General features: G+C 40.5%; 1 protein-coding gene across 1 annotated transcript in view; it reads right to left on the bottom strand.

Moving 5' to 3' along the window:
• Positions 1 to 11,280: 11,280 nt before the first annotated feature.
• GC (GC vitamin D binding protein) overlaps positions 11,281 to 24,014 on the bottom strand; it is a 37,750-nt gene continuing 25,016 nt past the window's right edge. Inside the window, exons 9-13 of the mRNA XM_079777025.1 lie at positions 23,773 to 23,902; positions 23,221 to 23,318; positions 21,182 to 21,314; positions 12,069 to 12,123; positions 11,281 to 11,427 (exon numbers count right to left, since the gene is read on the bottom strand). Coding sequence (XP_079633151.1) covers positions 12,088 to 12,123; positions 21,182 to 21,314; positions 23,221 to 23,318; positions 23,773 to 23,902 — 397 coding nt within the window. The 3' untranslated portion in view covers positions 11,281 to 11,427; positions 12,069 to 12,087. The remainder of the gene's footprint in view (positions 11,428 to 12,068; positions 12,124 to 21,181; positions 21,315 to 23,220; positions 23,319 to 23,772; positions 23,903 to 24,014) is intronic.

The raw sequence follows: 24,014 nt of genomic DNA, 5'->3' as shown, positions 1-24,014 counted from the left end.
TGATTTCTACTTACACTATCCCACCAGCCTTATGTGTGTTTTGTCATAATGGCAAATATGTTGATCCAAAAAATTTCTAAATGAGTAAAATTTATCTCTGATTCTCTCACTGTATCTTTTTATGGTTTTCTCCTTCTCTAAGGCTTTTCCCAACTACCTCAGCTACCCCATTTCCTAATGGCCAGGGAGTATTCAGATGTACACCCCTCCCTAACCAACTCCCCCCCCCCCCACATCAATATGGCTGGGCCAGTTGCCATTTTGTTCGTGGCCATCATCTGTCCTTACTGTTCAGTGTTCTATCCTGACTAGTCAGAACCTATGCTGTACAATTGTTAGATATTTTGAATCTCAACCCTGTTAAAGGCCTTTGCCTCATTCCTTTTCTAACAAGATTGGCTTTTAAGAAAGTATCTGTGATCTGTTATTTATATATTTTTATGGATTTGGGTCAATTTTATTGATTTCAGAGAGGAAGGGAAAGGGAGAGAGAGATAGAAACATCAGTGATGAGAGAGAATCATTGATTGGCTGCCTCCTGCATGCCCCCTACTGGGGATCAAGCCCGCAACCCTGGCATGTGCCCTTGACTGGAATCAAACCTGAGACCCTTCAGTCTGCAGGCTGACGCTCTATCCATGAGCCAAACCAGCTAGGGCAGTGGTCGGCAAACTGCGGCTCGTGAGCCACGTGCGGCTCTTTGGCCCCTTGAGTGTGGATCTTCCACAAAATACCACGGCCTGGGAGAGTCTATTTTGAAGAAGTGGCATTAGAAGACGTTTAAGTTTAAAAAATTTGGCTCTCAAAAGAAATTTCAATCGTTGTACTGTTGATATTTGGCTCTGTTGACTAATGAGTTTGTCGACCACTGAGCTAGGGCATATTTTCTTTTCTTATATTTATTTATATACTTATTTTTAGAGAGAGAGTAAGGGAGAGAGGAGAAAGAGTGAGATGAGAGAGAGAAATATTGATTTGTTGTTCCATGTTTTTATGCATCCATTGATTGATTCATGTATGTGCCCTTACTGGGGATTGAACTTGCAACCAGGGCTAATGTTATATTTTCAAGGACACTGAATTGGAGGATAGTTAAAAGAATGTTGTTTCAGGCAGGGGTAATTTGGAGGAAGTGATAAGATCACTGTGGGGTTGGCTGCCTCACTAACAGGAAGAGAATACAGGTTCACATGCTACAATCTGGTCTCCTGGTGTGTCTTCTGTTCTAAAATATTTCCTCCCATCCATGTGCTTCTAACATTTGAGTTACATATTGAGTCCTTTGGCTTCTATTCTCAGCCAATATATATTTTAAGAAAACAATTTTTTTCTGGGAAAGAGAATACCAAATTAAATCAGCTTAAAGGATTAACCCAATTGAAGACTGGATAAACATATCAAAACTACACTAATAAAAGAGAAACATGCAAATTGACCATCCCTCCACTATGCCCACCAACCAATCAGGAGTGAGTATGTAAATTAACCCAACAAAGATGGCAGCAGCCATGGAGCTGGAGCTAGCAGAAGGCTTGGGTTTCCCCCAGCAATGGAGGAAGCCAAGCTTCCTGCCCACCCTGGCCGCTGCTGAAGGAGTGGCTGGGGGCCTGGGTCACTGGGGGTGGCCCAGGCTTCCAGCCTGCCCTGGCCTCCTCTCAAGGAGGGGCTGGAGGCCTGCGTCGCCAGGGGCGACCCAGGCTTCCAGCCCGCCCTGGCTGCCGCTCAATGAGGGGCTGGGAGCCTGGGTCACCAGGAGTCATGGCCAGCCTGAAAACGGCCCTCAGCCCCTTACTCAGGCTGGCCATGTCCCCCCAGTGGGGACCCTCACCCCATGGGGGCGTGGCTGGCCTGCAAACCACCACAGGCCCCTCGCCCAGGCTGCCCCACACCCCAAGGGAACCCCCACCCTGATCCGGGACACCTTCAGGGCAAACTAGCTGGCCCCCACCTATGCAACAGGCCTCTATCTATACTAATAAAAGGGTAATATGCTAATTAGACTGGGAGACCTTCCAGGAGACCTTCCAGACATTCTCTGGACAAAGCCATGGTGGCGGGGCCGAGGTAGTGGCGGTTAGAGGCTAAGAGGGGAGGGCAGTTGTGGGTGATCAGGCCAGGATGGGACGGCAGTTGTGGGTGATCAGGCCCGGGGGCGCAGTTGGGGGTGAGCAGACCAGCAGGGGGGCCAGTTGGGGGCAAGCACACTAGCACGGGGGGCAGTTGGGGGTGATCAGGCCGATGGCAGGGGGCAGTTGGGGGTGAGCAGGACAGCAGGCAGAGTGGTTAGGGGCAATCAGGCAGGCAGGCAGGTGAGCAGTTAGGAGCCAGCAGTCCTGGATTGAGAGAGGGATGTCTGACTGCTGGTTTAGGCCCAGTCCCTGCAAACTGGCAGTAGGACATCCTTCGAGGGGTTCCAGATTGGAGAGGATGCAGGCTGGGCTGAGGAACAACACCCCCCCCCCCCCCCCCCCGTGCATGAATTTTGTGAACCAGGCCACTAGTTTGCATGTATAAAAGCCTAAGTGACTGGTCAACCAGCTGACCATTCAACGATCTGACTGGTAGCTATGATGCACACTGACCACCAGGGGGCAGATCCTCAACACAGAAGCTGCTGAGCTGTGGTGACTTGGCAGCTGCAGTTCTCAGGTGACGCTCCCAGAACCAGAGAGGAGGGAGCCCGATTCTGGGGTGTGTCACCTGAGAACCACCCTCTTGTAATACAGGACCCCTTAGGGGATGCCAGAGAGCAGGTTTTGGCCCGATCCCTGCAGGCCAGGCTGAGGGACCCCACTGGTGCACGAATCCGTGCACCAGGTCTCTAGCCCATTGGATACCCACTTCGGGTCTGGCTCCAGAGCAGGCCTCTAGCCCATTGCAGAGGTCATGGGTCTGGCTCTTATAGAAACTTTTGACTCAAGTAGCTAAATGATGAGACATGCAGGACCTACTGGCTATGGCCCTGATGTCTGGTGCCTGCACCAGCCCATCCACTTAATATCAATTTCCAGTGGAGGCAGCGAATTTTCCCACTACCACTCTTGGCTGGGAAATTGGCTTCAGCTTCCCTCCTTCTGGGTGGACATTAGAACCAGCAGGTAACCTCCGAGGAGTGAAGGAGGTGAAGGAGCAGCTCAGGTGGGAAGAAGGAAGTTCCTGCTGCCACAGGACTTCACCTGGGCAGAAGGGCCTGGGTGGGAGCCTGACATTTAGCAGGGTCCTGCCCTAGGCCAACTAGAGTCCAGGCTAAGTAAATCATGTTTGCTAAATAATTGCATTTTGCAGCTAAATGCCCACAAGTCATCAGTTACTGACAAACTTAGGGTAAAAGGAGATGAAAGAAGCAAGACAGATACAGAGAGAAAGTGACATAATATTGGGAGAAGAGAGGAGGGAGCCCGATTCCGGGGTGCATCACCTGATAACTGCCCTCTTGCAATCCAGGACCCCTCGGGGGATGTTGGAGAGCCAGTTTTGGCCTGAACCCCGCAGGCCAGGCTGAGGGACCCCACCAATGCACAAATCCGTGCACCGGGCCTCTAGTCTATACTAATAAAAGTGTAATATGCTAATTAGACTGGGAGACCTTCTGGACATCCTTCTGGACAAAGCCATGGTGGCAGGGACAAGGCAGAGGTGGTTAGGGGCGATCAGGCCAGGAGGGGCGGGCAGTTGGGGGTGATCAGGCCAGCAGGGGGGACATTTGGGGGTGAGCAGGCTGGCAGTGTGGGGCAGTTAAGGACGATCAGGCTGGTGGGGGGACGCCCCAGTTGGGGGCAAGCAGGCCAGCAAGAGGGGCAGTTGGGGGCGAGCAGGATGGCACGGGGGGCAGTTTGTGGTGATCAGGCTGGTAGGGAGGGCAGTTGGGGGCAAGCTGGCCAGTAAGGGGGGCAGTTGGGGGCAATCAGGCCAGCAAGGGGGGGTAGTTGGGGGCGAGCAGGCCAGCAGGGGGGGCAGCTGTGGGCAAGCACGCCGGCAGGCAGAGTGGTTAGGGGCATTCAGGCAGGCAGGCAGGCAGGTGAGCAGTTAGGAGCCAGTGGTAGCAGATTGGAGAGGGTGCAGGCTGGGCTAAGGGACACACCTCTCTGCAGCACCCCCCACACCCACCGTGCATGAATTTCATGCACTGGGCCACTAGTATAATAATAAAAACACAAATCCATTGTTATCGGAACACTGGAAACCTTGAGGAGAATTGAGTAAAAAGGGGGCTTAAGTAAAAAGCTCAAAGGTCCAGAGCTGGTGGTTAATTGAGGGCCTTTGAAGGCTTACTCTGTCTCCCCCCTAGTTGCCCAGGTAGGTGGTCCAGAGTCTGACTGGACAGGTGGCACCATGACTTACTTTAATTATTATTATTTGATGTGTCATCTTCCCACCTATCACTAAAGTAAACACGAAATATAAAACGAAACAACTTATGGTGACTTCTCAACTGGAGGCTGATGACTGATGCATCATTCTCATCCTTCTGGGACTTCAGTTCCCTGATGGAATTTCAGGAAAGCTGACTTGGCTGCTGGGCTGCAGGAAGCGAAATGGAAATGACAGACCGTGTGCTCCTTGCATTGGGCAAGGAGCTTTACACAGTCACCTCCACTGGAGGTGAGTTTAATGGCGGAGAGCAGCAACTTACCTTAAGGAGCCTGTGTTGATATTCAGATTTTGAAATTTCCCACTGAGTTTTCTCCTCATCTTCACCTCAGGGGTTACCTTCTTCCTGTCTGAGTCATTTACTCCCTGGTTCATTGGTGGTGAAGGTGACTGTCTTTCCTAGGAGGAAGGAGTGCCTCTGAGGATAGGGACTGTGCTTTGTAATGCTGACTAGATGCTCAGTAAATGTACATTTAAAAGATAATGTATTCTGTAAAACTTGACCTAGCTAGATATGATTTTCTTGTGCAAATGGGATAAAGGGAAATATGAATGTAAGCTTTTCTATTTTGTAACCTGGTAATTAAGGTTGATAGTGAAATATCCTTCAGAATTGTTCTGTATATCCAGCTACCAATTTTAATGCCAATAGGGTATGTATAGATGTTAAGTGTATACAGATAGCCTGAAGTCAAACTATCTGGATTTAAAAATCCTAACAGTCAAACTAGTTTTTGACCGTGGGAGGATAATGTAACCACAGTGTGCCTCAACTTCCACATCTATCTAATGTGGATAGTAGTAGTGCCCACCTCATGGTGGTCAATGAAGCTAATGTAGAGATGGTGGTTATAAAACATCCATAAATTACTTGATGCTCTATTCATTAAAAAATGCAGTTTATTTCCTCTCCACTTGAAAGTGGATGGGTGTTTGCACTGCCCCTTGAATAGAATGTAATGGAAGTGATGCTGCCAGACTTCTGAGGGTCGATTAGAAAAGACAGCTCCTGCCATTACAATAGTCCCCTCTTGCCCCTGGGGAATGTGTCCCAAGCCACCAGTGGATGCTTGAAACCGTGGATAGTACCAAACCCTATGGGATATGTACAATTTTTTTTCCTATGCATACACACCTATGGTAAAGTTAATTTCTAAATTAGGCCATTTCATGGGTAGAAGATTTGTTTTTTATCATAGATCTTAGCAACCTCAGCATATTTTTTCTTTCCTTATTAAGTTGAGAACTTTTACCTTTCTACTTGAAGGAAGCACTTTACAGCTTCTCTTTGGCATATCTGAATTGTCAGCATCATTATTCTTGAGCTTGGGGACATTATTAAGTAAAGTAAAGGTGACTGGAACACAAGCACTTGATACTGGGACAGTAGATCTGATAACCTAGATGGCTACGTGGTGACTAAGGGGTGGGGAGCATACACTGGACAAAGGAATGATTTCCGACCAGGAAGGGATGGAGTTAATGGTGTGAGATTTTATCATGCTACTCAGAATGGTGCATGATTTAAAACTTATGAATTTAAGAAATAAACTTACGTTTATTTCTGAAACTTTTCAGGTAATATTTTACCTGGATGACAGATAACTGAAACCATGGGAAGTAAAACTGTGGATGGGTGTGTGTGTGTGTGTCGGGGTGGGGGGGGGGCTGTTGGACTTCTGTGTGTCTTGGGGAACCCTCTGAAAACCTTCAGCTCCATGTGAAAAGCCTGGCTGTGCTGATGCTGCTGTGTGGAGACTGCCTGAATAGACCACTTAGAGAGGGATGCCCAAGGAGCCCAGGTGTTATAGACCCCAGCCATTTGATTCCTCTGAGGCCTGTCTAGCTCATGTGAAAGAAAAAGCATTCAAAGTGGCCCAGCCCCAGCCACTGTTTGACAGCAACTGCATGAGCAATCCTGGCCCAGGCCAACCCCAGATTCAGGAGCAAGTTTGTTTTAAGCTGCTTTAGCTTAGAGCTGCTGAGCAGTAGCTAAGTGTGTTTGTATCGTTAGACTATTCTTTGCTGTTAGGTTGTTAATTCATGTATTATCTCACTGAACCCATTTAGTCTATAAATTAGATGAACTAGGACCTTTATTATCTTCCTCGTGTGATGTGATGAAGATTAGGTGAGATAATGTAGGAAAGTATTTTGAAAAATAAGACAGTGTGCAAAAAGTATGTAAAAATTTTACTATTTTTTCTTCTTCTTCTTCTTTTTTTTTTTACAATGTTCTTACCTAATCTTAGCAGAAGTTAAATGTGGAGAAGGTATTTGTACTTCCATCACTAATGCAATCTGTTTAGAGGTTAAAAGGGTTGAATATTTTCTCACATTTATTAAGTCTCAGGAACTAAATGAAAAAATTAGATGAGTCATTTAGTCTGTGTGTACAAAGCAGCCAAATTGACACAAGTGTTAAAATCCCTGAGAATAAAGATAGAAAATTCTGTATCTTGCTAACTTGGCTTCAAGCTTTTCACGTTGTAAATGGAGCTGTAGCACAGAGCAAGCCTGTCCCAGGTGATTGTGAGCTGTCAATTCCGTGAAGATCTGCTTTCAGGGTAGATTTCTGCACAGCCATCTGCATTTACACCTGCTGTCCACAAGGTGGAGGCAAAGATTTTTACGTGAAACAGGCATGCCTTCCCGAGGCTTTTCCTGGCGCAGTATATATACACTGATGCAAAGATCCCTACTTCTGATGTTGAAGAGTGAGGACACACATTTTTAGGAAATTTCATCCTGGGGTAGACACAATACAGGAATCCCAAACTCCTGACCTATGGATGGGTAAGTAGGTACTATCACTAACTACAAACTAGAATTTGCCCCAAAGCTTAAATTAATGAAAGTAGGAGCCCTGTGGTTGTGGGTGTGGTTGAAAGAACAATTAAGTACCTTGTTAGTTTAATGAAGAAAAGAATATTCCAGAGCCTGGAACAGGCATCCTCAAACTACAGCCCGCGGGCCACATGCGGGTGTTTTTGCCGTTTTTTTGTTTTTTTTTTTACTTCAAAATAAGATATGTGCAGTGTGCATAGGAATTTGTTCATAGTTTTTTTTTTAAACTATAGTCCGGCCCTCCAACGGTCTGAGGGACAGTGAACTGGCCCCCTGTTTAAAAAGTTTGAGGACACCTGGCCTGGAAGAAATGGACAAGGATGAAGTAGCCAATGGGAGAGGCCATCTTTTACTTGAGTATCTATGCCTGGGTTTTCTTTAATGGAAGACAAAAATTTCATTTTATAATTGACACAATTCTCATAATGCCATGGCTGACTGAGATAAAGCTGTGTCAGAAATTCACCCTTGTGTGATATAATCAGTCACTTAGCCAACAGGTGCTTAATTGGTTGATCTCAGATGCTTTTATTATTATTTTTTAAATTTGGGTGAGGGTGCCAAGCTTCTAAAGCAGTTATTTGCAGGCTGGTTTGCGCAGCAGTTTCCAATTAAGAGTGATTAAATCCAATTTTCTGAGTGGGGGGTGGTTCTCAGCTCCACTCTGTTTTGTTTTGTGTCCCTTCAAAATTCTTCTAGATGATTCTAATGTGCAGTTAAGGTTAAGAATCACTGGTGGAGAAGGTGGGTGGGGCTGAGACTTCTGTGGTGGGAAGCGGTGCACACAGGGGAGACCAGAGGCATAAAGAGACAATTCTCTGAGCCTTTATTTTCAGCTGTTTATCTCCAAAGTGGGTAAGCTGTCAAGGTGATTAAATTCTTGATTTATTAGAGCATATTGCTGTTGAATTAAATGACAAAATAGAAATGCTTTCCCCCTTGTTATGCTTTTGAATTAAAATCTCCATAAACAGGAGCTTTGTTTTTCCCGAGAATTTCAAGGTGAAGCTTTAGTTAATACACTAATCCTGTGTAGACCTTTTGAGGGGATAGTTCCCAGGTGATGGTTTAAAAATCACCTGTGGGATGACTTAGGAACCCAGAAAAACACAGGAAGTTAGTAGTGAAACTTGAAAGACTTTAAACCTTGTAAAGGACAACAAAAATAGCAGAAGTTGTGTGTGATGGTTAAGTTTTATGGGTCAGCTTGGCCAGGCTATGGCGCCCATTTGTTTAGCCAAGCGTCAGTCTAGATCAGTGGTCGGCAAACTCATTAGTCAACAGAACCAAATATCAACAGCACAACGATTGAAATTTCTTTTGAGAGCCAAATTTTTTAAACTTAAACTTCTTCTAACGCCACTTCTTCAAAATAGACTCGCCCAGGCCGTGGTATTTTGTGGAAGAGCCACACGCAAGGGGCCCAAGAGCCGCATGTGGCTCGCGAGCCGCGGTTTGCCGACCACTGGTCTAGACGTTGCTCTGAAGATATTTTGTAGATGTGATTAACATCTATAACCAGCTGCCTTTAAGTAGCAATTAGTTTTGAGGATGCACGTGGGCTTCATCCAATCCGTAGAAGACCCTAAAAACAAAAGATGAGGGTTCGTATAGAACAGTGGTCAGCAAACCGCAGCTCGCGAGCCACATGCGGCTCTTTGGCCCCTTGAGTGTGGCTCTTCCACAAAATTCCACGTGCGGGTGCGCACGTACAGTGCGATTGAAACTTCGTGGCCCATGCGCAGAAGTCGGTTTTTGGCTCTCAAAAGAAATTTCAGTCGTTGTACTGTTGATATTTGGCTCTGTTGACTAATGAGTTTGCTGACCACTGCTCTAGGAGAATTCTCCTCTGAGACTGTAACGTGAAAACCCTGCATGCTGGTCTGCCTTAGCGACTTCACACTTGCAAGCTTCACAGTTGGGTAAGCCGATTCCTTAAACTCTCCATCCCTCTGCCTCCTATTAATTTTATTTCTCGGGAAACTGATTGATGCATTGTATAAGTGTCATTCTTAGAAACAAAGTAGACTTCTGTTTGTTTGCGTCTATCATAGTGAGGGGCCAGGTTTTTGAACAAAGGTGGTATATAAGGTATAAAAAATTGAGGACTACTTATATATAACTGACTTTAGCCAGTTGAATCAGCTATGGATGAGAGGAGATGGGCATTCATAAAATTTCTTTAATGTTGGGAAGCGATTAGGAAGTAAGCCTGGATTTTGGCAATATCTCAAAAGGTCTCAGCTGCCTACAAAATAGAATAGATGCAGGCATAATAATGCATGTAAGGTTTAAAATTAAAACTTCTGTACTAAGCTGATGAAATATTTAGGCCAGTGATTCTTACTATAAAAAAAATGGTAAAAAGTGTTCAGAGCTTCTTGGAAAAGATATCCAGGGAATCATGAGAACACCGCTTTCAACCAGTCCTATAATATTTAGTGAATACTTTGTGACAAAAATCTCATGGTTCTACCTACTTAGCCATAAAAATATGTGGCCAAAATGGACTAGTTTTTAGTAGTTACTGAACAATTCATAAATGTAATTTCTCAAGAACAAGAGACTTTTCCAAAATTAATTTCTCAGACCAGTAATTCTCGTTGATATCTAAGGAAAGGGGTCAATGGTTAAATTCAGGAAAAACTAAATTGTATGCAGTAAATTGTGTGACTCTCCCAGGGTGATATGTTATGTTTGTTTCAAAAACCAAATTGACTAGGGATACTCTTCAAGTATCCCCATTAATCTTGCATAGCATGCTGGAATTGAAAGCTAAATCTGTTTTTTGTTTTTTCTTTACGAACTGTTTTACTTTCATTTGCCTTTATGGAGTCTCATTCTCCTCATACTTTTATTAGTGATGCCTACATCCCAGAGTAGGTTTTGAAGCTTCAGCAAGGTAATTTTGGAAGGAAAATATAATTTTAAAAAATTAAAAAATGCTGCCCTGGATATGTAGTGGATAGTTTGTTGGCTTTGCTACTTCGTGGCATCTGATGAACTGCTTTATTTGAGGTTAATTTCTCATTTTGAAATGTTTGTGGGAGGTAGGACTATACGTTCTATAGAAGCTGAAAGGGGCAGGCATTTTATTATCAGTTCCTGGCAGTTTACATGTTGGGTGCTTGACCTTGGCTTAGTTGATGAAATGCTCCATACTGGGACTTAGAATCTTGAGGAGTCATCAGGGATGACTTTGGTTAATGTGCCTGCAGTTATATTTGCTATAAAATATGTTCATCTCTACATGTAACTCTGTATCTCCCATTAGTGAACTTGAATTCATTGAGGCAATTAATTGTAAATATAGGTTTTCCTTGACTTGTATTGGTTTCAGAGAGGTATTTATTCTTAAAATAGAATCTTTCTTTCAAAGCAAAATATGTTAAGTTAGAACACCTTCATTTTCTCTGGGCAAAGAAAGCACATAGAATATAATCTATAGTGTGTGTGTGTGTGTGTGTGTGTATATATATATATATATATATATATATATATATATATATATATATATATTTAATTAAATCAAGCTTAAGATGTCTAGAACTTTGACTCAAATTCCTCTTAGGAGTAATCTTTAGTAAAATTAAATGTTTTCAGCCCACAAAGATTTATTTTTCTATTTTTTGCAAGGCAGGTACTACCTAACTAATGCCATACAATTTGCAGCTGGGAGCAAGAAGGTATTCTCAAAGAGTTTTCTCCTCCTCCTCCTCCTCTCCCTCCCCCTCCTCTTCCTCCTCCTTCTCCTTCTTCTCCTCCTCCACTTCCTCCTCCTTTTAGAAGTGTGCCATCTTAGGCTATTTCTGGTGGAAGGCTGGCTAACTTTTCCTTAATACCACCTAAGCTTAAGAAGCAATCAATAAATGGAGCTTAGTGTGTTGGGAATTGTAAAGTGGATGCTTAAAGTGGTGAGTATTATAGAGAGACCCAGCAGAGATCTAGAAAAAAGCAGGGGCTGTGAGGTTGAGGCTGCCTACTGTGGTATCTTTGTGAAAATCACAGGAACAGTGTTGGAGGCCTGCATTGTATATCACCCTCAGAAGCATTTATGGTTTGCATTGTATTTCAATTTATTTTGATAACAAATCATCATATTTATTGTACTGGAGCTGATGAAAATCAGGGAGTACCAAGTTGTCTCCCTGAGAGCCCTGGTTTGGCCTAGGTTAGGCCTCAGATGGCGTTTCCAGGAAGGTTCCAACTCTAGGTCGACGAGAATAATGAAAATGAATATTAGAAACATAGAGCTAATGGGCAGCAATTATATAACACTGTTCAGTAGTCATTTTTCTCTTTCAAGATAAACCTGTCTAGCATGACCCATATATCCACCATGGCTCACCTAATGAGTCCAGAATAAAAAATGTAGGAAATTCCCAAGACCTGCATATAAAATCATCACGTACACTTAGGGAGAGACTCCAGCAGCAAGCTAACCTACCGGTCAGAGCGTCTTCCCCCTGGTGGTCAGTGCACATCATAGTGAGTGGTTGGGCGGCCTTAGCATATCATTAGCATATTATGCTTTGATTGGTTGAATGGATGACCAGATGACCAGGCAACTGGACACTTAGCATATTAGGCTTTTATTATGTAGGATCTAGTACCCGACTGGGGACCCAGATTCTAGTCCTAAATCTGCCAGAAGTTGGTTGTGCATACTTCTGTAAGCTCCTTAACATTTCCAGATGCTTAATATTCTCATCGTAACATGAGTTTGAATAGAGAACAGTTAGAATGGGAAGAACACTATCAAATTATTTATTCTAAGATTTTTAAGATACATTGCACAAAGCTGGATGGTTTTTTGTTTTTTTTTTTCTGCCTTTACAAACAATACTTACCTAAGATAACATATATGCATCAGTCCTGTAGGGTATTTTTCATTTCAGCATCAATCTAGAATGAAAAAAAAGATGCTATCTAATTATCCATGAAGCGTTTTATTTGTAGACTACTAGATCATGAAGGCAAACACAATTTGAACCTTGATTAAAGAGAAGGATTCTTGTTAAAATGCAGTTTTACATTGAACTTTTGATTGGCCATCCTTCACATTTAGTTTTACACCGCCTCTGCCCTTGAAGAATTTATAGTGTCCTATGGAAAATAGACGAGAGAAAAATAAGTGCTAATTATTGGGTGTGCACGGAATGTTAAGAGGCAACAGAAGAATTTGAGTGCCAGGCAAGGATGTTCAGAGGAAAGATCTAAGTTGAATCCTGAGTCTTGGTGAAAGACAGGTTATAGAAGGAAGATAGGGCAATGCAGGATGAGTCTTCATGTGCAAAAGCCGTAAGGTAAGAGCAAGTCTAATATACTTAGGAAAACTGCAAGTGATTCAGGAGAACCAAAGCAGGAAGAATAGGCGCAGTGACAAGTCAGGCTGGAGAGGAAAACACAGGACCAAACTCTCTTGATTTAAAAAAAAAATGGACTTCAACTTAGAAGTGACGTGGAGCAATTAGAGGGACATACTAACCATGTTGTGTGTTACAAAGGTTATTTCGCCTTAGAATAGAGATGGGATTGGTGTGAGGCATGTAGAGGACTGGAGATGAGAGACCAATTGGGAAGAGATAATCCAGGTAAAAGCATCCATAATGTAGAAGAGGTTAGGGGGTGGAACTGAGAGATATTGAGTTAAAATTGGTAGGATTTGGAATATGTTTGGATTTATATGGAAAAAGGAGAAATTAAGGATCACTATTTGTACCTTGGATAATGCATGAATGGTAATGATAGTAATAAATTTAGGCAACACCAGAAGAGGTTGTAAGGGGAATATTTGGGGCATATTGAGTTTGAATTTCTTGTGGGATAATAGAGCCCTTAATCATTTGAATAAACAGCTTGGTACTGTGGGGAGAGATCCTGAATGGAGGTAGAGATTTGGAGATTAAAGGCATGTTCATGGATGGGAACACTTGGACAAAGTGCTAAAGGCAAAGACCAACAGTAGTTAGCATAATTATTCAAAAGTTCCACTAGAAGGCTAATGGACTTTGATATTCAGCAGGGCTGAAAATCAGCATAATATTGCCCTACTGTTGGCCAAATGTCTCAAGGCAATCTCCTAACCGATAATCCTTTTACTGTTTACCAAAGTTTACCTTTGATATGCCTGTTTGCACTCCTAAAAGGGCAAATGTGTATTCAAGTGAATAAAAGCAGACAGGACCGAGTTTTGGAGAAAGGTTTTCTGCCTGGCCCCCCATGCCTTCTAAATTCATATTTCTTGTCTAGTGTATCCATTTGTGCATGGCCCCTTCTCTAGATCTGGAACCCTAGCCACAAATGGATGTGGCATTAACATCTGGCACCCAAACAGGGACCTGGAGAAGAAGATTTGCCTGAGCAAAAAGAGAAGAAATTCACCAGAAAGGTGGGAAGTTCACTGAAAAGTTGGGAAAGGCTGTGCCAGCTTCAGAGTTGTGAGCCATAAGTGGGTGGGAACGTATTTATTTCAGCCAGCTATAATGGGAAAGAATTTGAGTAAAAGGCAAAAACATCATTGTAAATTTTTAGCTTGTATGCTCAAGGTTAAAGGAATTAAAATGTCAAAAGGCACTCTCTTACATCAGACTCAAGGAAAACAAGTGCCCTTGTCATCTTTAACTAGGTGGGCTCTTGTTCGAACTCCATTATGCCCAATTCATATTGGGGATCAAAAGTCTGTAATACCTAAGGCCCTGGATCCTCTGCCTCTAGTGTGGAAAGGCTCAACAGCTAGAGAAAATGGGGCTGACAGTCATTTTACAAAACGACTTATTAATGCATTGTCTAAAAATTACCATATGATGCCTTGGAACAGGCAGCTTTTAGCTAAAATTACTTGAGGCCAGTCAATGCTATGGAGAGCAGAATAGGATAAGATCCATGAAAAGAACTCTGATTTATTAAGTCTTGTCTAAATATTATTGGTGCTTGTCTGTTGATTGTTGTTTTATCTGTCTTTGTTGTTTATTGTTAGTTTATTAAGCATGCCTTTAATTTAATTTAATAGAAAAGAAACAATAGATGGACAGGCCATTACTAAATTTCCCCAAAGCAAACAGGATGTGGGGATGGGGAGAAAGAATATGAGTGGTACACAGGTTCTAGGAAAATTCCCTAGACAAAGGGAAGTAACTAAAAAAGGCCCCAGCCCATTGATTACTAGGTCTTTTGGTGATCCTGTAAAATGAATGCCCACTCCCAGGAGTGCTATTAAAAGTCTCATTTTCGCCATGTTTTTATTTCCCAGTCCATCATTTGAAATTTGGATAAATGAGACATTTCTTACAATTTAGGGATGTGTCTGGGATTTCTGTACCCATGAAGAGAAAAAGACTAGCTTAAGAGAAGGCATGCCCGATTTTGGGTGGCCACTTGGACTGAGCCCTATCTCTTCACAGATGCTATAGAATAAACCCAAGACTGTTTTTTCTCTTTTTTTTAAAAAAAATATATTTTACTGATTTTTTTACAGAGAGGAAGGGAGAGGGATAGAGAGTTAGAAACATCGATGATAGAGAAACATCGATCAGCTGCCTCCTGCACATCCTGGGGATGTGCCTGCAACCAAGGTACATGCCTTTGACAAGAATCGAACCTGGGACCTTTCAGTCCACAGGCCGACACTCTATCCACTGAGCCAAACCAGTCAGGACAAGACTGTTTTTTTCTTTTAAAAATGGCAAAAATGACACAAGGAAAATATACAGGCTAGGTTTGGGCAACAAGATTAGTGTTTCCATAATAAAAGTTCATTCTTGAATAATAATGGAACACATTCTTAAAGTTGCCTCACAGGTCCAGGGGCACTCCCATTTTAATAAAATAAAAATAAAATAATACTTTAACATTAAAGCCATTGAAAGTCAGTAAGTCATCTGTTACAGAATTTGCCAAAAGAAAATGCTTTGGATAATAATAATTGGCTTGAAAAATCTGAAAATTGTTAAAACATAAATAAATGAATGTAACTAAAATGAAGAATTTGTAATAAAGCTTTTCAGTAATAATTATAACTGTATTAATAATGAAAGTCTAGTCACTCAAGAGGAGACTGGTTATGCTCTCTGTTGGAGGAAAGGGACAGTTCCAGAGAAGCCACAGCCATAATAATAGATGTTATCTCTAAGGAAGAATGTATCAGTTTTACATTCAAATGGCTATGGGCTTTCTCCCTCCTCCCCCTGACTTTTCATCAGCCTTCTGCATGACAGGTGGGGATATTTGCCAGCCTCATGTATAATTTTCCAAAATCTTTGGTAACTTAAATCTTTAGAACATTGCTGAATTAAATAATAATAAAATTATTAAATATCTAGGTATTTTAAAATGACAAAAATACTGAAATAAACTGAGTTTGCCTCATATAAAAAATTTAGAGGATAGAATTGAATCTATTAATTATGTCGTATTTTATTTGAAACTAGAGGCCCGGTGCATGAAATTTGTGCATGGAGGGGGCTTGTCCCTCAGCCCAGCCTGCACCCTCTCCAATCTGGGACACCTCGAGGGATGTCTGACTGCCCATTTAGGCCCAATAGGATCGGGCCTAAATGGGCAGTTGGATATCCCTCTCACAATCCAGGACTGCTGGCTCCCAACTGCTCGCCTGCCTGCCTTCCTTATTGCCCCTAACCGCTTCTGCCTGCTAGCCTGATCACACCCTAACCACTCCCCTGCCAGCCTGATTGATGCCTAACTGCTCCCCTGCCAGCCTGTTTGCCCCCAACTTCCCTCCTCTGCCGGCCTGGTCACCCCTAACTGCCCTCCCCTGCAGGGTTGATCACCTCCAACTGCCCTCCATTGCAGGCCTGATCCCTCTCAACTGCCCTCCTTTGCAGGCCTGGTGCCTCCCAACTGCCCTCCCCTGCTGGCCATCTTGTGGTGGCCATCTTGTGTCCACATGGAGGCAGGATCTTTGACCACACGGGGGCAGCCATATTATGTGTTGGAATGATGGTCAATCTGCATATTACTCTTTTATTAGATAGGATAGAGGCCTGATGCAGGGGTGGGGGCCAGCTGGTTTGCCCTGAAGGGTGTCCTGGATCAGGGTGGGGGTTCCCTTGGGGTGTGGGGCAGCCTGGGTGAAGGGCCTGTGGTGGTTTGCAGGCCAGCCACGCCCCCTGGTGCATGAATTTCGTGCACCGGGCCTCTAGTAAATTATAATTCAGATGTTATAGGGTAAGTGGAACAAATATACATACTAGCATTGAGAATATTAAAAGTGAATGCTGTTCTTCCAGATTTCACCAGAACATGAAGTCAGAAGCCAGCAGTGATCTTGCTTATCTAGCTATGAGATCAATGGAGAAAGACTATCCAAAAGGTTAATGGAAACAGCAGAGGGCCAACCTCTGAGAGCTCTAAGTAATCAAATGTGCACAAGTGTCTCCATAGCTCCATTCATCTCACCCTTCTTTAGCAGTTACTGAAAGATTGGCTACTCAGCAGTACCACTGCTATAAATGTACTGGCTCATCAAGCAAGAAAATAGAAAGTTAAACACTTGCCTTCTCATCATTATAGTTGAAAATAGTTTTTAAATTACAATATGTTACAATGAAAAATACACTGAAAAGCAACTCAAAGAAATGAAAAGCAATATGTTTGAGTGAAGGAAGCATGAATTTTGTGCATAAAGCTGTTTGTCTTTTATGATGTCAAAAAAGAAAACTGTATTTATTAGAGATCACAGGGACTGGGGAAGAGTTACAAAAGTGATATATTTGACAGAATGTAAAAAATATTTAGATATTTAGACTTTGCTTCTTTTGTTCAATAACTGAATTAGATCCTCAGAGCAAATTCTGCTGGTAAGATGATTTTATTTTTCTGGGATAAGGCAACCTAAATTTACCTGTTACATTACTAAAAGCAAACTGGTAGTAAAGGAAGGAACTGCTTAATTTAATTTTTAATGCTAAATGTTTTCATGTCGATAATGACAAAAATATCCCAACACTCTAGATCTTTCAGGTTGGTTTTATTTTGTTTGTTTAGAATTTTACTTGGTTTGAATTTTACTTGGTCAGATTTCAGCCCTAATTCAACTAATAACAAAAGCATAATATTGATATCCAGTATTTTAAAGGTAAATATATATTTCTCAGCCAGATTTAAAGAATAGGCATTTATCCTACTGTACTCATTTCATCTAGAATTCTGACTTTATAAACACTTACAAATAAGATTAGCAATTAGATTTGGGACTAGAGAGTAAATGTAGAAATTAGAAGAGAAATAAGAATCTCTAAGAGTATAAAAAAATGAACAAGATGATATAGCTCAATTTGTCAAACAGATTAAGACTTTGTTAGACATTTTAAGACTTTATTAGACACTATCAGTGAAAAACAAAACAAATAAAACCTCACTAAATTATTAAGAGAACAGGTATGCATAGTTCAAGCCTTTATTTTATTATTTTTAAATCTTTATTGTTGAAAGTATTACATATGTTCCCCTCACCTCTGCATTGACCCCTTCTAGCCTACCCCGCCCCAGGCCTTTACCACACTATCTTCTGTGTCCATACATATATGCATACAAGTTGTTTGGCTGATCTCTTCCCACCCACCCACCTCCACCTTCCAGACTTTATACTGCCTAATTTTTTAAAAGTCACTTCAAATATTTAAAACTGCTATTAAGAACAGAATAGACTTTTTCTGGTTGATAGAGAAAGCCAGACTAGACTCAGGAGAAATTATAGCTTAATTAGCAGAATAATATTCTCATAAGAGAAGCTATCTGGCAGTGAAATAGGCTATCTCAAGGAGAAAATTGACTGTAGGTATTTAAATGGAGGTTGAATGATCTCCAGAAGGAAGTACTGAGTGAAATATTATAGGTGCTCTTACAGTCTTCTTCCCACATTTAAACTTATATATGATTTTTAAAATTAAGTTCTTGGGTATTTTAAGTGTGCTCTAATACAACAATAAATAAGAGAAACAGAATTAAAAATAATAGAACAATAAAATGAAACCAGGCTTCATTGCTTTCATGTTTTTATAAATGAATAAAAATTCATATGGCTTCTTGGGGGGGGGCATTCTTTAACTTATAGTTAAAGCTTCTAATTGGCATTAATTAATTAGACTAAGTGGTATTTGCTTTTACATTGTAGGTAAATTATGTGCAAAAAATGAGTAAAAAATGCATCATAAATGATACTTCTCTAACACATATAAACAATAATAAAACCCACTCAAAATATCTCAGTCACCAGCAGAGAGGGGGAAGGATGAAACTTAATATCGTGAACTTCAGAAAGAAGTAGGCATGCCCTGGCCGGTTGGGCTTAATGGATAGGGTGTTGGCCTATGGACTGAAGGGTCCCAGGTTTGAATAAGGTCAAGGGCACATTCCTGGGTTGCAGGCTCAATCCCCAGGGGGGCTTGCAGGAGGCAGCCAATCAGTGATTCTGCCTCATTATTGATGTTTCTATCTCTCTTTTCCTTTCCCTTCCTCTCTGAAATCAATAAAAATATATTGAAAAAAAAAGTAGGCAAAGGAGGAAAATATTTTGATATGGCATCTGGCATCGAGTTGATCTTAACCTTGCATCTGTATTCCAGAAATGGAATGGGTGAGACAACAGAATTCTTGGAATTGTCATTGTGTCTCCAAGTTAGCAGTATAGTGAATGAAAGTGCTGTCCTTATCTTTCAACTTTTCTAGTAATTGAATTGACTGCTGTATTGTTACAGGTCAAATGAGTGATGAGAATAAATGGGCTGAATGCATATGAAAAAGGCTAACAGACATCTCCCCATGAAATAGGATAGAAACTGAGTTAGTGGAGAAAATCCTAGTGTAAGATATGTAACAAAATGTTAGAGAAAGCAGATATCCGGTCTACCAACAATGGATCACACAGCCTGACCTGGGCTCTCCTCTGTCCTCCACTCCTTCAGTCTACATAAAGATAGGACACCAAGTACCAACCTCACGTTAGTTTTATAGGAGGAAACCAGTAAGCTCAGGTTCGGTGAAAGGAATTCAGTAATTCACCTCCTATCAGAAAATGCCTCACAAGATAAAAATAAATGATCTGGCAATTATGCAACTACATGTAAGGGAGAAAGAATATAGAGAAGGGGTGAGGGAACGGGGGAGACAGGAATGGGAGGGATCTGGGGGCTAGAGGTAGGGGAATCATGTTTAAAGAAAGATGAACCCAAAAACTAACAAATTAAGAGGAGTGGGGAGGGAAACTAGAAAGTATGAGTTCAAATTTCTTTACCTTTCAGAGTTGGAAACCAATTGATAGTGTCTAAAAGAAAAACTTGTAATAAAAAATGACTAATATTAAAAAATTTTAATATTAGTATGTTTGTTAATTTTTAGAAAATAACTTATGGTAAAGAAATATTTGTGTAACCTTTAGTAATTAAATTGCATTTCTTTTTCTTGTGTTACATTGAAGCAAAATTAAATTAAAGGGTAAATGGAACCAAATATATAATGATAGAAGATGATGTGACTTTGGGTGGTGGGGACACAATGAAATGTACAGAACATGTATCATAGTAATATACATGTGAAACCTTTATGATCTTATTAACCAATGTCACCCAATACATTTAATTGAAAATTAAATAATTATTTTAATAATTAGAGTATAAGGTATGGTATGATCCATTTTTCCTAAAAGCATCTATATTTTCTTTTAAAATTTCTCATTTATTGCATTTAAAATTTTTTATCTTTATTGTTAAAAGTTTTACAGATGTCTCCTTTTTTTTCCCCATTGACCCTCTTCACCCCACACCCTTCTCCTCAGGCCTTCACCACACTATTGTCTGCGTCCATGGGTTATGCATATATGCATATAAATTCTTTCGTTAATCTCTTCCTGGCCCCTCTGCCCCCTTCCCTCTGAGATTCATCAGCCTGTTCCATGCTTCTATGTCTCTGGATCTATTTTGTTCATCACTTTATTTTGATCATTATATTCACATATGAGTGAGATCATGTGATACTTGTCTTTCTCTGGCTTATTTTGGTTAGCATAATACTCTCCAGGTCCATCCATGCTATCTCAAAGGGTAAGAGAGCCTTCTTTTTTACTGCTGCATAGTGTTCCATTGTGTAAATGTACCATGTCTTTTTTATCCACTCATCTGTTAGGCACTTGGGCTGTTTCCAGATCTTAGCTATTATAAGTAGTGCTGTGATGAACATAGGGGTCTGTATATTTTTTCTGATTGGTGTTTTGGGATTCCTAGAATATATTCCTAGAAGTGGGATCATTGGGTCAAATGGCAGCTCTGTGTCTTTTTTTTTTTAAACTTAGTAATCAATCTACCTATTGCTATATATATATATTATAGCAATATTAATTCATCTAACAGCATGGTATATATATATATATATATTATAGCAATATTAATGCATCTAACAGCATGGTGTGTGTGTGTGTATATATATATATATATATATATATATATATATATATATATTATAGCAATATTAATCCATCTAACAGCATGGTATATATAAAAGTCTATTCTGTTCTTAACAGCATGATATATATATATATATATATATATATATATATATATATATATATATATATATACATATATATATATATACCATGCTGTTAGATGGATTAATATTCCTACTGTCTTCTTTTTTCTCTTCTTTCATTTAAAAAAGCTGTTAACAGGTTACAATCTACAATTTGAAAAACATTGCGCTTTGCTGTCTGTATTCGCACTTTTTTCTTTAAAAGTGTAAAATTTCCTAAGTTTTGCAACTCCCTCAATTTGCTTTTAAATTAGCATAGCATGAAAACAGTCATTTTTCTTTTATTGTAAATACAACAAAGTTATCACAGCAACAGGAAAAGACATAATGGCATTTCAATTAAAAAAAAAGGAATGAGTAAATCTGAGTGCATGAGTCTTTAAAAACTGTGCAGGGATAATGGATTATCAAATCTTCTTACCTCAGAGTCACAGTAGAGGGGAGGGGAGTTGATGGAACAGCACTTGGAGGCAAAATCTGAGCGCTTGTCAACCAGTTCTTCCAGTTCCGTGTCTGTAGCATCTAGCAGTTTCGCTCTCAATCGCTCTGTCAGTCTGAAAGACCATTTTTTCGTAAGGTTTAATAGATGTATTCTATAAAGGTTTCCAATGCAAAAGATAGCCATTTAAGATCTGGTACAATAAAAAAATGAAAATATAAGTACTTGCTCCTCTCTAGAAAATTATGTATCTATTTGGGGAACTATCTTTAATGACTCAATTTGAGGTTAGAAAGTAATATCTGTGCCTCTTTTAAGATCATGAAAGTAAACATACAAATTGCTGCTGACTTGAATTCCAGCTTTTCCCCTTTCATTCACTCAATTACATCATCATGAATAACTTCCTTGTTTTCCTTAACCTTTCATCTTCTCTCCACTTCTAAGTTTCAAGCTCCTTCAAGGACATTTCCCTCACAGAAATTCATGCCACTGTAATGCTTTTTCTCTTCTCTCATCTTTTGAACAGTTTTCCCCTCAGTTTGCCTCATCAACTATGCAGGAAAACAAGGTCAGGGATCTTTGGCTCTTGTTTTTAGTTCTGCTATTGACCAGCTCTCCATCTCACTGCCAAAGTGGTACTAGGACTTGAATTCACTTGATTCTTTCCCAGTTTGAAGTGTCTACGATCTTGGTAACTCTGCCTTCATGGTGGACACTCCGCCTGGCTTTATGACTTTCTCCAGGAGTATTTTCCAGCCCAGTAGTAGGCAATGGGAGGTGGAAGAGACCCACATTTATCTCGAGTTGGAGTTGGGGTTGGCAAGGTGGATGCTGGGAAGGGATAAGAGGGTCAGGGGACTAGTTTGCTCCTGAAAGCATTATTGAAATGAGTTGGTTCCAGTTGGAAGGAAAGGCAAGTGAGACCAGAAGAAACTCAGAGAGTGGGGAGAAAAAGTAGTGGGGAGGGATTTCAAATACTTAGATGGAATAGCCCTAATCTTCTCTAATTTCACAACCTTAAATTCAATTCTAGGACATGTATGGAATTGAGATTATATAAGTTATCACTCAATTGCCCCGGGCAAACCTGGTGTTCAAAACTGTTGGAAAAAAACTTAATCTTGCATTACCTGTTTAACATTATTCTATGCTACCGTCATATTATTCTATTATATAATTTTCTGATAAAATATTAAACAATTTTGAACCTGAGGCTTTCACTGTTTTTCATTTTTTATTACAGCTTTGCTAAGGTTGATTTCATGGGGGTCATTGAAGGAGGTGTCCAACTTTGGGGATTCTTTAGGACCGTCTTTTTGTGGAGGTTTATTTGTGCTTACTTGAGGCCTGTGTTGTGCAAGATGCTGTGAAATAGATCTAAGGCATCTACTTAATGAAACTGAGAATGACAGCGTCTTCTCAACAGAGACATTTTCCAGGAACCCAGTAAAACTGCTTTCATTATTATGGCTCCTTATTTTAATATTAAAAACCTACTTGTAAAGAAATGCCTTCTCCTCTTAATGGAGAAAAATGACTATTGTACATTATGAATGATTGATTAACATGTGTACTTACAATTTATAGAGACTACATACTGGCAATGGGTGATACTAAATTGAAAGTTTGGGTCCTCTTGTCAGTCAAAATAGTTTTAAGTTAGATATAATTTTCCAGCAGTTTTATAGTTTCTTATATATAGCAAAATTTACAGATTGTTTTAGGGCAACAATGTTAATAAACTAATTTTGTTTTCTTAATCAAGTCATTACAGATCTTGTAATATATTCATTTTTGGCTGTGTTTTAAGCTGATATATGTAACTTCCTTCCCCTTCCCTAAAAATAGCTGTTTCTTACACAGATAATAAATTCTAACTACTTTTTAAAACTATTTTAATTGAACTTCCTCTTTTTATTGCTCACTTAGCACATCTTAAGTCTTCAACTGTGCTTTCAAACTACAATACAAGGCTAAACTGATAAATTTGGGGGACACAAGTAGAATTCGTTCCTTACTTTTTCTTGTACTCAGTAAAGGTGTTTTCCGAATAATCTGCACATAGTTCTTGTCCCTTGTCAATGAAAGAAGATAGTTCCTCCTTCAGTTGTGGAACCTGTACGAAAATAATAATCACACAAAAATGTTTATCTTAACCCTGTTCCGGGAGGCGCTAAATTAGAATTCCGTGTAACATGTCGGTAAGAGTGCTTAATCTACACCAGACATTGGTAAACATTTTCTGTAATAGGCCCAGTAGTAAAAATTTTAGGCTTTGTAGGCCATATATAGTTTCTGTTGTAACAACTCAACTCTGCTATTATGACACAAAACAGTCATAAACAATGTATAAACAGTGAGCATGGTTTATGTATGAACATTGAAATCTGAATTCCATATAATTTTAATGTCATGAAATGTTCATCTTTTTTAAAAGCCATTAAAAATGTAAGACCATTTTAGCTCACAGGCCATACATAAATGGGCACCAGTCTAACTGTGACCCATAAGCTCCAGCTTGCCAACGTTTGATCTCAACAGGGTTGTTGAAGAAATCTAGCAAACTGCACCTTAGCATTAAAACAGAGAGCAGGATCTTTAGAGTCACAGCATTCTTCCAGGCTTTTGAAGGTTGGCTCAAGTATTTTACTGAGAAACACTTCTGGAACATCAGTTCTCCTAGACAGTTCAAATGTATACCTGGCATGAGAGAGAAAGAAGACGTACTTTAACATGCATGGGTATACTTGTGAATATGTATCATGTTTTGAAATTTGGCATCTATAACAAAGGCAGAGCACCTGGTTTCTGC

This window comes from Cnephaeus nilssonii (genome assembly GCF_951640355.1).
Source record: "Cnephaeus nilssonii genome assembly, chromosome: 1".
Taxonomy (NCBI): Eukaryota; Metazoa; Chordata; class Mammalia; order Chiroptera; family Vespertilionidae; genus Cnephaeus; species Cnephaeus nilssonii.
The sequence above is the reverse complement of the archived record's forward strand: the minus strand, read 5'-3'. Positions and strand labels throughout refer to the sequence as shown.